Consider the following 16,437-nt stretch of genomic DNA (forward strand, 5'->3'; position numbering starts at 1 on the left):
AAATAAATTTTACTTATGTACTACTCGTTGTAGTAGTAAACAAATAATTTATAATAACTATTTTAAGTTTAAAATTAAATTTAAATTAATATAGTCGTCACACACACACACACACACACACACACACACACACACACACACACACACACACACGTATTATATATATATATATTGTAACAATATAACTATATACTTATATAATTATATAATTTTCAAAATATAGTAACATATCTATAATATAATTACATAAATATATATATTATATAATTATATGAATTTTATTTTTTACAATACTTTTTTATATAAAGTTAAAGTAAACATAATTATAAAAATATAAAATTGTGGAATGAAGGGAATAAAAAACAGTGGGATATTTTTTTATTGAAAATTTAAATATTTTCAAAAAGTTTGATGTTTATTACGCTATTATTGAATTGTTAATTTCATTTTTTCTCATTTCATGAATCATACTGCAGCACAGATCTTCAAAGTATCTTTAAGGGGAATATAAAAATATTTAGAAAATCTCCTACATCCTAATAAAAATGTTCCAGGATATCCCTCAGATAAAATGTGTGAAAATAGCAGATGAAATGCTAACATAACTATTTTCCAATTTTGCAGCGCGTAATCTACAATTTATGAACATATAAATGTTTCTTACGTAATAAGGTAGAATTACTTATTTTATTTAATCAAAACGTTTTCAAAACAACGGTTTAGATTAATACAATAAAAATTGATGTATATTTCAATCAATAAGATATGAGACAGAACTGTAATAAAATTTGTAAAACTTTGAATACTGTCGATAACGATACGAGAACTTGGTAAAACTGATATATGATTGTCGGTTATTTGCCACTCACTTTAGCGATAGGATACACATACTTGAAATTCTAATATACATACATTAAACAAGCAAAACCAAGAAAGTGCACTATGGTGTGTATATATATGCTTAGTGCCGAGACACTTTATACCATATATCTTGACTAAAGAAAACTGCGCAACAGTTTCTAGCAGGCATTGCTTTGAGTAACAACCAGTGATTACTCCTAATCATTTTCTTGTCAGAATCAAGCAATTAATCGAGGATGTCTCTCCACGTATGTAATCTCGACAAAATTCTGTGCAATCATGCTTTTCTCTCAATAGGTTAAAATTTACGGCTTATTTAATATTTTATTTGATTTATGTGTGCTAAAGGACTATGAGCGACTGTACACCCCAAGTGAATGGAGCAAACGATATAATTCTGAAGAGCTGCGAGCATATTTCTTTAAATTCTGCGAGGAAGGTAACATTTGTTTTTTTCTACAATAAAAAATTATATAATTTTGGTAGTCGTAACTCTCTTCGAGAGCTTTATTTAATAGTAGGAAAACTAATGCAACACTGATACAATTGAATACAAATCGGTTTATATATTTTCAGTATTAATAAATAATTCTTAATCGTTAATCCTTTAATTAGTTATGATATGTTATCATGACAACATAGAATATGTAATTAAAAGAGTTAAAGGTTAATTTGTATGCAGTATTGTACTCATTTTCCCAATAGAAAAGATAAGATTTTTCTGCTCATACTATTATTACGCATCACAAGAAAGGTGTGTCAGATGTATCATGTGATCATCTGAAGGTCTTTGTTGCAGTTACGGAAGAGACTCGGAAAATTATTAAATGCGAACTTAATGTACCATATGGTCCTACAGAGCGCGCAAAATACGACATATATGGCGTTGATTTACCGAAAGGTATGTATATAAATGTAATGATTTCATGGAATTTTAGGTGCCAAACTTCTGGAATAATATATCTTAATTTTCAATAAAAAATTATTTCCACAATTTTTTATTCTATGTTATTATATTTTCATAATTATAGGTATTTCTAAGGTTATGTTCCAAAATTGCCAAGACTGCCAATAAAATCTATAGTGCAAAATCTAGTACGTAAACTGTAGCATTTTCAATGTTGGCAGTAAATTTGGAACACAGTCTAAGAAAGAAAAAAGGAACAAAAGAAATATAATAATTAATAATTTTCGATAAACTACGTAAAATTTATTTCCAAGGTGAAACTTTCATTTGCAAATTATATCTAGTTTGGCTTATTCTTTCGTTACATAAACATGAGTTTATATACGCGTATAATTTGGTTCGTTTAAAATTGAAATAAAATATATAAAATATATGTTAAGAAAATTATTTTTATCGAATATATTAATATTTTCTTATTCCATAATAATCTACTCATTCCTTTCATCAATCTTATTCCGTAATAATCTGCTCGTTCCTTTTATCAATCTGCAAGATGTTAAATTATAGATTATTTTCTAACGAATTGGTATATTTTATATTTGTATTTATATCATACTAAAATGGTTGTGTATTTTAGATGTGCCGATATTTATATTTATCCATGGTGGATATTGGCAAGAATTCAGCAAGGATCTTACTAGCTTCTCAGTACCTTTGTTTGTTAAAAATAAGATCAAAGTAATAACAGTTGGATACGATTTGTGTCCGAATGGTAAGTAGAAAATTCTATTGAATTATATCATTTCTTTTATCTCCTTTGTCTTTAATTATTTATTAATTTACGTCTACATACACGCACAAATACACACGCGCGCGCGCGCACGCACATGCACACAAAATTTTAAATTTCAAAAATTCTTTAAAGCGCGTTATAGCTAAAAGGATGAAATACGTTTATGAAATAAATTTTACAATTTCGAAACTTACATATATAATATTCAAAAGTCTCAGATTAAAAGATCATCTTATCATATAATAAAATAATTTAATTAAAATTATTTTTTAATATTTTTCAGTCAAAATTGGGGATATAGTAGCAGAGATAAAAACAGCGGTCGCGCAGATATTAAAATATGCAGCTGATTCAGGCTCTAAGTATGTTTTTACACCTTAACTATTAAGTACAAAATTTTAATAGAAAACGAATTGCTTATAATACAAATGTATAATGTATATAGATACGTGTGCATTGCTGGACATAGTGCTGGAGCACATTTGGCTGCATGTTTATTACACGATGACGATTGGATTAATCGCATGACAAAGAAAGGATATTTTGCAATATTAAAGGAAATCATACTGATAAGTGGCATTTATAATTTAAAACCTATAACTAATACCAGTTTTGCAGTTGCCCTTAAATTGACCGAGTAATTGTATACAGAATATCTCTCTATACTTGTTTTTAATATATATAATGAACATATCTTTCTTATAATAATTTTTCTTATAATATACATAAATTATCGTTTTCAGCGAAGAAATTAAGAAATTCAGTATTTCTACCTTTGACGAAGCAGGCCATCGTATCACTAACTTGAAAGTTATCGTAGTCGTAGGTGATTGTGATTCCCCAGCGTTTATGGATGAATCGCGTAAATATGCCCAGGTACTATTAAATATTAGATCTGTTTTTTGTTGCAGCTAAATTATACACTCCTTGTACTATAAATGAAATGAACATGTTTCAAATTTGGTGAAAATAACAAGTTTTAGTGCAGCAATAAAAACCAAACCTATTGAATAACTACATTGAACAACTGTGCAAATTTGTATCAAACTAACATTGTATTATTGTTTTAGAAACTTATTTCTATTGTGGATAATGTGGAATACCTATTACTTCAGGACATCGACCACTTTGATATAGTAGAGAAACTTCTGGAACCGAACTATCATCTTGCTAAGTTAATATTAAAGTGTCTCCAGCCGGATGTGATTCTTCATTAGATGAGTAAAGTTAATGGAATTTGTTATAAGGCACTTTGTATTCAATGCAATATACAATTTAAATTTGCTACAAAGATTTATTAAGAATTATATTATTATATCTTTTTATATATTTGACTTATAAACTAGAAATATTCAATATACATCATTAAATGTAAAGTTATAAACATTAATCTTGATAAATTTATCGAATCGCTGTCGCTTTTGTATAACAATGATCTAAAAGAACAGCCCGTATTATATATTTGAGTCATTTGGATTGTGTTGTCGATGAACTTATATCCGCTTGTTTGGAGACGGATTGCACTGCAGAAGGCTTAGGTAAAATAATCGATTTCGTAGGTACAATTTTTAAAACCGTTTTTCCTTTCAAAGATATTTCGTTTGTTACATTCGTGTTTTGCAGTTGACTCTGACTGGTAGTTTGAACTGGCAGTCGGATTATTGTACCTTTTGTGCGAATATCATGCACAGGTGCTATAATTTGGCCTGTTCGCGTATTTACCTTTAGATAATTATTCGTAATATTTTTGACACTAATTATATTGCTACTTGATGGTAGAAACACTGCGTGACGTTTCACTATGGGAACTACTTTGTTTCCAAGTTGTACAGCACACTTGGTAGCAATAGGTTTAACCGTTCCTTCATTAGTCAAATCAACAATTTCTTTAATTTGATTTGCTACCTTTGGCGCATTTTTTGGGGCGGTCTTGTCTATTTTATGTTGGTTATCTTGCCAAGTTCTAGGAGATTTAGCGAATGAACGCACTCGCAGTAGAGGTTTCTTTTCATCTTCCGGTTGCTTATTGTTTGACATATTCGCGATTGCTTCATTCATAACTTTTTTCATTACTACTTCTGCTGTGTTTTCCATGCTGGTTACCATAGCTGCCACATTCTTCTTTGTTGCAGGATCTATTATAACTTTGGATTCATCTTTCACTTTGGCCTCTGCTAGATCCTCTACAACATATAAAATAATGTTTATGATTCTTCTATTTTTATTTATTTATTTTATGTATCTCCAATTCTATTAATATATGTGTATACACTACTTGTGTAATTTGATGTAGAAGCCGCTGATAGCGAATCTTCTTGCCTTTTGTTATCCACAACATTTTTCACATCGTTCGTGAAGTTCCTTGAAGTAATGTTGCCACTGCATAATTTATGAACCTCGTTAGTAGTATCCACATTTTTTACATCGTTCCTTGGAATAGTGTTGCTACTAGTATTGCATGGTTTATGAACCTTCTCGCTAGTAGTATCCACAACATTTTTCACATTGTTCCTTGGGATAATGCTGCTACTACTACATGGTTTGTGATCTAGTTTCTTGCTAATGTCCACATTTGTCACAACGTTCCTTAGAATAGTACTGCTACTGCATGGTTTATCCACATCTGTCACAACGTTCCTTGGAATAGTACTGCTACATGGTTTATCTATATTTGTCACAACATTCCTTGGAATAGTGTTGCTACTGCATGGTTTATCCACATCTGTCACAACGTTCCTTGGAATAGTGTTGCTACTGCATGATTTGTCCACATCTGTCATATTCCTTGAATTAATATTGCTACTATATGGTTTATCTATCACATTCCTTGGAATGGTGTTACTATTACATAATTTATCCAAATCTGTTACGTTTCTTGGAATAGTGCTGCTACTGCATGGTTTCTGAACTATTTTCTCACTAATTGTCTTATTCTTATTTGATACTGTCATATTACTCTCTTTTTCAACTTTTATTTCAACTGTTTTGTTACATTTTTCTGGTGAGATATCTGCTATAGTTTTATTTGAAATATCCATAGAATGATGTATATTTATCATATTTATATTGGGTTTATTCATTTTCACAGATAATTTATTTATTTTAATTGTTTTATTTGGATTTTTTTCTTCCTCATTATCTTCCTCACTTGATGCAGACAAGATATCACTCTTATCCTCATATGCAATATTTTCTATTTCTATTTCTACTTCTTCATCTTCATCTTCTTCCTCTTCCTCTTCCTCTTCCGAAATTATTTCTTCATTATTTTGGTCTCTTAGTTCCATTTGTTTTTTTGTATATTTTTCAAATACTGCAGCTAATCGTTTTTCACTCTCGATACGATTGTCAGCAAGTTTTTTAGCTAAATTTTTATCTTTTGTAGCTGGATCTTCTGAATTTTCAAGATACAAAGAAAAAGTATCCCAATAATCATTACGCCTCGAGCGTTGCAAGTATTCTCCAAGTTCTTTGAAAGCTTTCTCTGCTGCAATAACAATTATTATTATAAATAAAAGTATCATATATTATAATAATATATAACATACATATAATATACATATAATATACATATAATATACATAAATGATTAAATGCACAGTAAATATATTATACAAATAAAAATTCTTATAAACTTAAAACTACCCTTACAGCACAAAGTTGCACAAAAGTTCGCCTGCAACACTGCTGCAATATGGCAGCAATTTTGCAGTGATATTGCTGCAAATTTTGTGCTGGATGTGATACGTATTTCTTACCTATTCGTTCTCGCTTTTTTTGTTTTAAACCTAATTTTTTTTTTTCATTACATCTATTGACGCATTCCAAGATGTCACTGTAATCAGGGAATATTAAATTATCTGTAAGATTTCCTTTTTTTTTCAACCGATTTCGTTGAGTAATTTTACAATTAATAAAATTCGTTATTGCTTGATCCACAGCAACAATCCGAGTTACATTTAAATGTTTAGGACGCAAATATGTACGTCCTGCATCAGCATTTTCTCCTGTTAGCTCACAAAGTTTATCATATAGTTGTGTCATTTTCTGTTTATACTTTTCGACTTTCATATAATTACTATTATTTTCCTCATCAAAATCAACTTCTTCTTCATCGAGCTTCTTAATAATTGTGTCACATCTTTTCATAGCGTGCAATATTTCCTTAACTTTTCTTCTTGTTTCAAGGTTCTCTTCGTTATCTTCATCCTCACTATCGTTATCATTATCTGATTCTACTGCATTAATAGGTACATTGCTCGTAGCATAGGAAGTAGAAGGAACTGCATCGTAGATCTCATTAATTTGAGATTTCTTTTTAGTCCTTTTCTTCATCTCATTCATCACTTCCTGTATGTGTATGTATATTTTTTTGTTGTTATTCGTAATAGCTTTGCGTTTTTCATTTAAAAATGTAACAAAATTATTTGATCTAGCATAAATTGGATCTAAATTTTCATAACGTCTTTTTAACTTATCAACAATAATGGCCATTTCCGATTTATCCTGTTTTGGACATTTTTGTAGACATAAACTTATAAATAGGGGAAAAACGTCCTGTGAGATATACGATATCTTTTTCTTTTCCTTCACAATCAATTGTGTCTTTATTTCCTGGTCTTTATTTGGCTGTTCATTACAATTAGATTCAACAAGATATATCTCAGGTAAAACATCTACAGAACATATATCAGATTTACTTTCCACTTTATCCTGATGAACATCTAACTTTTTCCTTTTTTCTTCAATACAATTTATTTCTTTCTTTGTATACATTATTTTTCGTTTTAAATTCTTCTCTTCAATTTTCTCATTAACATTGAGTAAAATTTCTGTTTCTTCATGAGCAATGGCTCCGTTACTAATCTCAGATTTCATTAGAACTTTATCCGTTTTGTTTTCCTGAAATAATAAAATTCTTTAGAATCAGCATTTTTAAGGAGATAAATTTATTATTTATTTATTTATTTTTATTTATAGTAAGCTGTCATTCTCATAAAATAAATTTTAAAGAGATCAATGCAGACATTTTATTAGAGAAATTTGAATAATTCATTTTTTCTTACTTTTTTTTGCCCTCAGTCTCCTAGATATGAACTGATTTGGCCAATAGTAACCAGTAGTCGAATTCAGTAAATAAAACCAGGTATGTTAAAAAAAATATATTTAGCCAAGTCAGCTAGTCGCCAGAAATTTCAAAAAATTTATATCTGCACTTAACAGCTTTACTAATTTATAGAATTCTTATAGAACTTTTACAGAACTCTGTCAAACCTTTTGCGAGTCTGATTCGTCATCGGATGAAATACAGATAACTTCCATTTCCATCAGGTGTCTCGTTCGAAATAGCGAATTGTGGACAAGTGCTACCGCCAAATAAATTCGCACTCGTAACTCAATGCCTCCCGAAATATCCCGAACTTCCTGTCAAACACCGACATATTGATAGTAACATATACATACCGATCACGAAAAACAATATATTCTCGATGGATAATCATCCATAATCTATATAATGACGTTCTATTAAACATCTTCATTAAATCAAAAAAAACATTTGATGTTTAGTATAACCGTGCGTAATTCGCGAAATGTTCAAGAAAAGAGTCCGTGCGCAAACACGCATTTTCGGTCTCTTGGAAATAGTAACTTTATGGAATCCATGAGCGCGCCGAACTCTATTTCCAAAAGAAGAAAGGCAGCTTTTCTACTTGCCTTGCTTCTAATTATTCGTTGGCCTCGTAGATGATTCGTTCAGAAGATATGCATGAAAGTACACAAAAGTTCACATCTCAATGACAAGTGATGCTTGATCGACAGAAAATTGGTCTGAACTGGTCTTTAGTTTCCGTTTTTATGATGACAGAAAAGAAAATGAAGGCTCTAAAAGTACTTCACATAGAAAATTTACGATACTTTTGTCCATACGATAACCGAATACAAAGATTGGAATATTATTAATGTCCGTATGTGCATTGTTATTGGTCCATCGTTAGGGAAATTTTATTTTCGGGAATGGTACCCACACATAAGAAAACACTAGAAACTTTAGGTCGTATATAATGGTTGAGAAAAAAGAAGAACAGAAGCAGCTAAAGGCCTGTTGAAACGAATGTGCTCAATGCAACAATGACTTGGCATTTTACAAGAAAAGTAATATGGCGTCTACCATATCAGATATATGATTGGTCAATTTGATATGTCATGTGACCAAGTTGCATCTAAACAGACCTTAATCCAAACAAAGAAAATTTATTATAGAGTGCGCTAGTATCGATGATGTCTGTTGCACAGTTGTTGCGCAATAGTCTATTGCGCATATATATGTAATGATGTGTTCAGAAACTTTACCTGAAAAATCCTAATGGCTTCTGCACGTGAAAACATTTAAAAACATTTAAAGGTGCATTCACATGCAAGCGTCAAGCAACCAATCAGCTGAGCGATACGCAGTAGTGTAAAAAATATCTTTTACGCCACTATAAAAATCGCCTCATCGATTAGTTGCTGCTTCTGCTACTTGATGTTTGCTTCTGCCGCTTGCATATAAATGCACCTTAATGTTATCTTTATGTTGCCTGCGAGCAGTGGATGCGCAGAATAAAAATATCGTTACGTATAAAAGAAAAATGCAGGCAGGTCAGGTGGTCCAAAGTTCTTGCAATTAATTAAAAATATATAGAAAGCATGCGCAGTATGCAATATACTTATTGTGCACATATAGTACAGCCGGTCACAGAAAGATTGCTTTTTTTTCGGAATGGATGGGTTTCGGAACTCAACTTTGCTCATAGAACAATTGAATGTAAATGGGTTCAGTACTACAATCACTCACTGAGCGCTCAGTGAGTTCTTGTATCTGATTGGCTTATTCCTTAGAATTAAAAAGTTAGTCTAAACAGATACAAGAATGCTCAGTGAGAGGTCTTAGTACTAAATGCATTTAATGAATGCATTCAGAATAATAACCGCTCACTAAACGCTTTTTTATTTGATTAGTTATATTTTAGAATCTAACGGAATATAGCAAAGCCTTTCTAAATTTGACTTTTATAATTTTTGCATTTCTCACATGTATTTTTGCAAACACTAATAGGTGCTTTTCATTTAATGACACAAGTCGATACATAATCATTGTTCTATCTTTGTCACTCTCTGAATGTCAAGAAGAATAGAACGCTTGAGTCAATTTGTGTCGACTTACGTTAAATGGAAAACACTCAATGTAGTGCTCTTCTATTTCATGATAGGTTGGACATGCATCGCACGCACATCTGTATCTAATTATAGTAAGTTCTCACAGAGTACGTAATTCCATAGGCAGGTTGTATATAATTATTTGTGTAATGTATTCTTTTGTGATACATAAAATGTTATACATATATACATATAACTTGTTCTGCTAAAGTTATATATATTATATATAGTATATATATTATAGTACACTTTGATAGGTTAGCGTGCGCAACTGCGTTCGTGCAATACGTGATGATTGGCAGACTTGTGCTGTAAAGAAGATACTCTGTAATTTTGGCATTCTACTCTTATCGCCCTAAGGAGCCAAATTTAGAGAAAGAGACTCTACATAATAAAAGGAACAAAAAATAGAGAACAAAATAAAAATTTCAACCTAAGAAATTATATATTGTGAAATGCACAATTTCTGATAGGTTGAAATTCTTAAGTCTGTTCTACAATAAAGTCGTAAATGGCAAGCAGTAAATTAACCAATCATAGTCGATTATTCTTTTCATACTTAATTGTGACTGGACAATTTCTTACGGTTTACGATTTGCGATTCTATTGTAGAAGAGTCTCTGTATTTCTCTGTTCCTTTTATTATGTAAAAACTACTATATGCCTATCAGATAAAAGAGTGCTCAATGAATGATTGTCGTTCAGAATGCACCTAATGAGCGCATTTATTGGACCCAACAATTGAGTAAGCGCTTATTATAATTGATGTATTTTTTTGCTCATCTAATCAGAATTTTAGATGTAGAAGAATACATCAATAGCGAGCACTCAACTGTTGAGTCTGCTAAATGCGTCCAATGATTAAATCCATAAGTAAGAACCAATCGCGAGTTCTTTCATCTGATTAGTCTATATTTTAGGATCTAATGGAATATGATAATCAAATGATACAACTCTTACTGAACGCTTAGTAAGCAGTTGTCATTCAGAATATACCCATTATATCACTGTGATTGTGCATATTATGATGCTTGATGCTTAAGCCGGAAGCGCAAACTCTTGCATAATGCAGAATACATAAAATATAAGAAATTCCACCAATCAGCGTTCTTTATTTCATTTGGAATGGGAGGAAATGAAGGACTCTGATTGGTTCAATTTTTTATGCATTACGTGTTATACGTTATGCAAGAGTTTGTGCCTTCCGTTTTAAATCGGTTCTACATTAGTTGCAAATCAATTGTAAGTTTGTTGCGATAGCCAACCTGAAGCTTGCATTTTGAATAAAAAAAATTATCCAATCACATTTTATGTGCGTTTTTATAGAAGAAATGCGATTGGATAATTTTCTTTATGCATACGTTTATGCAGCTATGCAAGTTTGTATGGATATAGCCTAAGAATTGACTAATTACAGTTAAGTATTCCCCTCTCATTCAATAGTACGAAAAGAATACTCAAAAGTGATTGATCAAGTTTTAATAGATTACGGCATATAATTACGGCCAATCTAAACGCTCCCTAAAGATGTCATTACATAAGAGCATCAAGCACTTAATGTCGAGCATTGTGAACTTATTATTTTTTAAAAACAAGTGCAATTAAATGAATGATTGAATTATCAATCTAATAGTCTAGATGATCTGGAAGAATACTCTAATAGCAGTGAGCGCTTACGGATCCATAACAGTTGAGTCTACTGAATGTGATCATTGGTTGCGTTTAGAAGACTCAACAGTTGATTAGTGGGATATTCTTTTAGATCATCCAATCAGCAATTTAGATCTAGAAGAATAAATCAATAGCAGCGAGTGCTAACTCAACTGTTGAGTTTGTGGTATGCAATCATTGGATGCATTCACAACCGCTCACTGAGCGCTCAGTGAGTTCTAGTATCTTATTGGCATATTCCGTTGGATCTAAAAATATAAACCAAATAGGATATAATAACAAGAACAAGAATAAGAACAAGAGCTCAATGAGCTTTATTCTTCTGAATGCACTTATTGGTTGTGTTCAGCGGACTCAACAGTTGAACAGGACCACGGAATAGAGAATGTGTCATTGAAACAATCACTCAGCGTTATTCCGCATTTAATGTTGTGGAATAGCGAATGCGTCATTATTCTTGTAATAAACAGTCGTTTAAGATTAAAATAAGATGATTAAAATAATTTTATGCTGATTAATATGATAGAATTGCGTAAAATCGAGACAAATAAAGCAAAATGACAAAATTTGAGTACATAAATATACAAAGCGTTTTCTCTTGGTTGTACTATCGCCCATCAGTGCAATAGTGACCTCAGACAGTGCACCATTTCCATGGCTGGTGGTAAGCGAACTCGTTCGGTGTATCGTGTTTCTATGACTTTACACTATGGTGTGTAAATTTTATGCACGAAGTGGGATTTTGCTACGCCGTCTCGGAAAGGAACACGCAACTAATGCGGGACTGGGGGATACACACCAGTGAAAACATTACAAGATCAAAAAAACAATGATACATTACATGCGATTTTAGTGTGCTTTTTTCTGCACTTTTCTATCAAGCAAGTTTTTTGTGCTATGTTTACACAATATGAAAAAATTATAGTAAATGCGTTAAAGCAGTTCAAAAAATTGTTATGAGAGGGTAAATAATTGTAAAACATTAAATACTACACGAGTAATAATTGTTTTTACAATTTGAAAAATATATTAAAATTATATTTTATTTTAATAAAGCAAATTATTAACATAAAGTTAATAGTTTTTAAATATATATTCATGTAACTACAGTCGCGTATTCCCCTGTCATTCGACTGTAACAGAAAAATACTCGACTGTAGTTGGTTCTTCCGGGTTCATACCTTCACGGAAAAGCGGAAAGCGGAAAAGCGAAAGCCAATCGGAACTCGCAATAGTAGTAGGCGGTACATTTCGCTTGTCTTTTTCTGTCTTTCCGCGAGTTCTGATTGGCTTCCGCTTTTTCGCTTTCCGCTTTTCCATTAAGGTGTGAACTCGGCCTTACATTCTGATCCGGATTAAACCCTCGGTGGAAACTAGGCCAATAACGTATTCTCTTTCGCAGCTCTTTTCCGCACCGTGTGATTTTACCCTAAATGACATAGCATGTGAAAACCTAGCCTTAATAGTGGTGAAGATGAAGTCATCAAACTGGGTTTCTAATCTACATTTTGCGCGCGTAAGTTCAGCTCTTCTGTTTTCGGATATTCAGATTTATCGAAAAGCTGAACTTGGCTGAATTTCAATCTCTTGAGTTTCACTTACGTTTTCTTGGTGATTCTCATTGTAATCATGTGGAATAACGAAAGTTCCATGGGTGAAGGTGGATTTATGAACGATAGCATGCAGAGTACTGGTACCGGCAAGAAAGGGCCACAAAATGACAAGACTATTGTTCCCGTATTAATAAAACATATCACGTCCACCACAGGAGATCTGCAAATCGCCGGCAGAACTGTAAATGTTTTGTCACTTGTTGGAATCGTACGTCATATTGAGCAAGACACGACAAAAATCTCATTCAACATCCAGGATGATACAGGTGTCTATGTTTTATTTATGTTCTATTTCAGGTTCTATTTATGTTTTTTTGATCTTAACGATAATCATGTACAATTACAATTACAAAATGCAAAAAGTTTTGATAAATTAATATTTCATCTTCTGAATAATTTTTATGCATTTGTACACAACCTATATAAGTAAAGCTAATACCTTTAATTAAGTTTTTATTTTTATATCTAGGTATTTAAATCACGTTTCTTATATTCATAAATAGAAAACATGGTGATCTTACATATAAGAATCATAAAATTTCTGTATAATTAAAAAACCTTAAAAATATATATAATAATTTCTATGTAATTTTAAATTTTTAAATCATAGAAATTATTATATAAATTTTAAATTTACTTTTATTGTTAAAAAAACAGAAAATTTACTTAATGATGTGATTTTGCATAGGTACTCTTACAGCTATTATGTGGCTAGAAGCAGATAAGAATCCTGCTGAAAGTAACACTTGTACACAAATAAATACATATGTGCGAGTTTATGGACTGATACGCACACAAAATAATCAACGACATGTCTTGATTCTACGTATGTATCCTCTGGAAGATTTGAATGATTTGACATGTCACTTTATGGAGGTTATGTATGTCATACTGAAAGCTAGCAAACCCACAGAAGAAACTAATTTACCTTCTAATAGTTCATTAATGGTTGATAATACAATGAGTGGCATGTCACCTGAACAAGTGGCAGTTCTCGAGGTGGTTCGATCAGCAAATGAAGCTGAATGTGGTATTGAGAAACGAGATATTTTGGCACAAGTACCAAAACACATTATATCTCGTTTAGATGAGATATTAGATTTTCTTCTTTGCGAAGGACATATTTATACAACCAGTTCAGAGGATTTCTTTAAAGCTACCTAAATTATATGTTATCCTTAAAAAGTTTGTTAATGTTAAATTTATTTAAATATAACAATTTATATTCATATTAAATAACTTTTGTAACATTACATTTATTATGTAATTTGTTCTCTTTGTAGATAAATCAGTAGAGATTAGAGAAAAATAATTTTTTTCTTTTGTATAAACATAAATAATTAACATTAACATAAATAATTTGTATTAAACATGCCAATATATTTTCGTTAAGCTTCAAGTAATCTTAGTAATGAAGTGTTTAATAAAGAATATTTAATAAAGATATTTTGTAAAATATCTGCTTTTTTTCATTGTCAATATTTAAATAATAAAAACACAAAGAAAACAAATAACAAAGAAAAATCCTAAGTCCAACTTAGAGTACGTTCGGGAAGACGTTATTAGTGCTCTATGTTATATAGAGTATGTCCGTTTTTATCTAATGAGTGATGAAAATAGAATGATAGTAATTTTTTTTAATAGCGTTTCTCCGAACGCACTTTGAGGTGTGCATATCTCTCCATAAGACTAAAATCAGACTAAGCATTGAAGATTGAAAGTGTCTTTTCATATTAACGCTCGATGCTCATTTTTGGCGTCAAAATAAGTTACGTGATAAAAAATTGATAAATATCAAGTGTCAATATTGATCGTGACCTATTTTTTTGATGCTGAAAATGGGCGCTGTCGAGCGTCAGCATGAGAAAGAAATCTTGAGATTGAAGATTGAAAATTGAAATTTAACCAATGAGGACAAAAGAATTTTAACTCATATTGTTTTGATTGGTCAAATCTCAATAGGTCTGTTCGCGTTGCATGAAATCCCCAAATATTTTTGCACTTAAAATGAGATAAATACATATTTTGCCTTAAAAAGAATGAAAACGAAGATGTCGAGTGCCAAAAGTGCAAACAACACGAACAGACCTATTGATTAGGTTCTGTTTTCTGTGGCTAAACTGTATATTTCTGGAACTTAAAGTGAGATAGATATACATTTGATATTTAAAGCAAGTTCTAGAACAGTCTAGTGCAGTTTCTAGTGCAGAAACAGAAGACCAATTGTCTTGATTGGTTTCGATCTCAATCTTCAATACATAGTTTGATTTCGACTTGGAATATCGGATTCCATAAAATTCCCTAGTCTAGACATACGATACAACCTAAATTTACCATTACGATTTGCGTTTCTGCTCATGGATGATTGCTTCTTTCCGGTGGTGAATCGCACGCGACACGATGGGTTTGTGTTACAAATTTCTTATTATTATTTTAAAAATTATTAATTTAGAAATAACAATTATGAAAAGCCAAAATCTTTCGATAAAAATTTTGCCGATATGTTTTGCTCAACAATAAATGCACAAGTAGTACCTTTCTTCTTGATGCGATGTAGCGTGCAATGTATCGAAAACGTGTAGTAATCATTGTCAGATATGCATCATGAATATAGATATAGATATAATATCGTGGTATTGGGATACAATAATTTTATCTCATATTGAACGTATAGATATATAACATTTTTCTATGTAAAAAATTTTCTTTATGAGCTTGGAAAAAATATAATATAGAATATAACCTCATTGTAAGATTTTCTTTGCGTTGTAGGTAAACCTAGAGGTCTTCGTACGGCGCGTAAGCACGTGAACCACAGACGTGAGCAACGATGGAATGATAAGGACTATAAAAAAGCACATTTGGGAACCAGATGGAAGGCTAACCCTTTTGGTGGTGCCTCTCATGCTAAAGGCATTGTCTTGGAAAAAGTGTAAGTAATGTCCATGTAATAATTTTAATAACATTTCCATGTGTGTATAGTTTGTCGTAACTTAATGATATTACGATACTTATACACATAATTATGATACTTATTTTATCATTCAATAGAGGAGTAGAAGCAAAACAGCCAAACTCTGCCATTCGCAAGTGTGTCAGGGTACAGCTGATTAAGAATGGAAAGAAGATTACAGCCTTTGTGCCAAGAGACGGTTGTCTTAACAACATCGAAGAGAACGATGAAGTTCTAGTGGCAGGTTTTGGTCGTAAAGGCCATGCCGTCGGTGATATTCCTGGAGTAAGATTTAAAGTGGTGAAGGTTGCAAATGTTTCTTTACTTGCTCTTTACAAAGAGAAGAAGGAACGACCTAGATCTTAAATTATCAGCCAGATGTATTTGACAAATATAAAATACATAAGTTAAAAACTTAAATAATTGTTCTTATTTAATCTTA

The 16,437-nt window shown here is 31.4% G+C and overlaps 4 protein-coding genes across 4 annotated transcripts; 3 read left to right on the forward strand and 1 right to left on the reverse strand.

Annotated features, from left to right (window-relative positions):
* The first annotated feature begins 545 nt into the window (after nucleotides 1-545).
* Nucleotides 546-3,838, forward strand: LOC105623022 (kynurenine formamidase). The gene is made up of 8 exons (XM_012204425.1): nucleotides 546-575; nucleotides 1,210-1,300; nucleotides 1,661-1,762; nucleotides 2,406-2,540; nucleotides 2,845-2,923; nucleotides 3,007-3,198; nucleotides 3,305-3,437; nucleotides 3,632-3,838. The coding sequence occupies exons 1-8, from the start codon at nucleotides 546-548 to the stop codon at nucleotides 3,776-3,778; spliced, it is 909 nt and encodes a 302-aa protein (XP_012059815.1). The 3' UTR covers nucleotides 3,779-3,838.
* A 190-nt stretch (nucleotides 3,839-4,028) lies between these two features.
* LOC105623023 (putative uncharacterized protein DDB_G0267840) lies at nucleotides 4,029-8,320 on the reverse strand. Its single transcript, XM_012204426.1, has 5 exons — nucleotides 8,273-8,320; nucleotides 7,836-7,985; nucleotides 6,320-7,463; nucleotides 4,837-6,048; nucleotides 4,029-4,744 (listed from the first exon to the last, which is right to left on the reverse strand). Exons 2-5 carry the CDS (start codon nucleotides 7,887-7,889, stop codon nucleotides 4,029-4,031), a joined length of 3,126 nt encoding a protein of 1,041 aa, XP_012059816.1. The 5' UTR covers nucleotides 7,890-7,985; nucleotides 8,273-8,320.
* A 4,738-nt stretch (nucleotides 8,321-13,058) lies between these two features.
* On the forward strand, nucleotides 13,059-14,206 carry LOC105623024 (replication protein A 32 kDa subunit). The gene is made up of 2 exons (XM_012204427.1): nucleotides 13,059-13,308; nucleotides 13,731-14,206. Exons 1-2 carry the CDS (start codon nucleotides 13,059-13,061, stop codon nucleotides 14,204-14,206), a joined length of 726 nt encoding a protein of 241 aa, XP_012059817.1.
* Nucleotides 14,207-15,387: 1,181 nt separating this feature from the next.
* On the forward strand, nucleotides 15,388-16,418 carry LOC105623026 (40S ribosomal protein S23). The gene is made up of 3 exons (XM_012204428.1): nucleotides 15,388-15,446; nucleotides 15,815-15,974; nucleotides 16,094-16,418. The coding sequence occupies exons 1-3, from the start codon at nucleotides 15,443-15,445 to the stop codon at nucleotides 16,359-16,361; spliced, it is 432 nt and encodes a 143-aa protein (XP_012059818.1). The 5' UTR covers nucleotides 15,388-15,442; the 3' UTR covers nucleotides 16,362-16,418.
* Nucleotides 16,419-16,437: the final 19 nt, after the last annotated feature.

Source organism: Atta cephalotes, assembly GCF_000143395.1.
Source record: "Atta cephalotes unplaced genomic scaffold scaffold00052, whole genome shotgun sequence".
Classification (NCBI taxonomy): domain Eukaryota; kingdom Metazoa; phylum Arthropoda; class Insecta; order Hymenoptera; family Formicidae; genus Atta; species Atta cephalotes.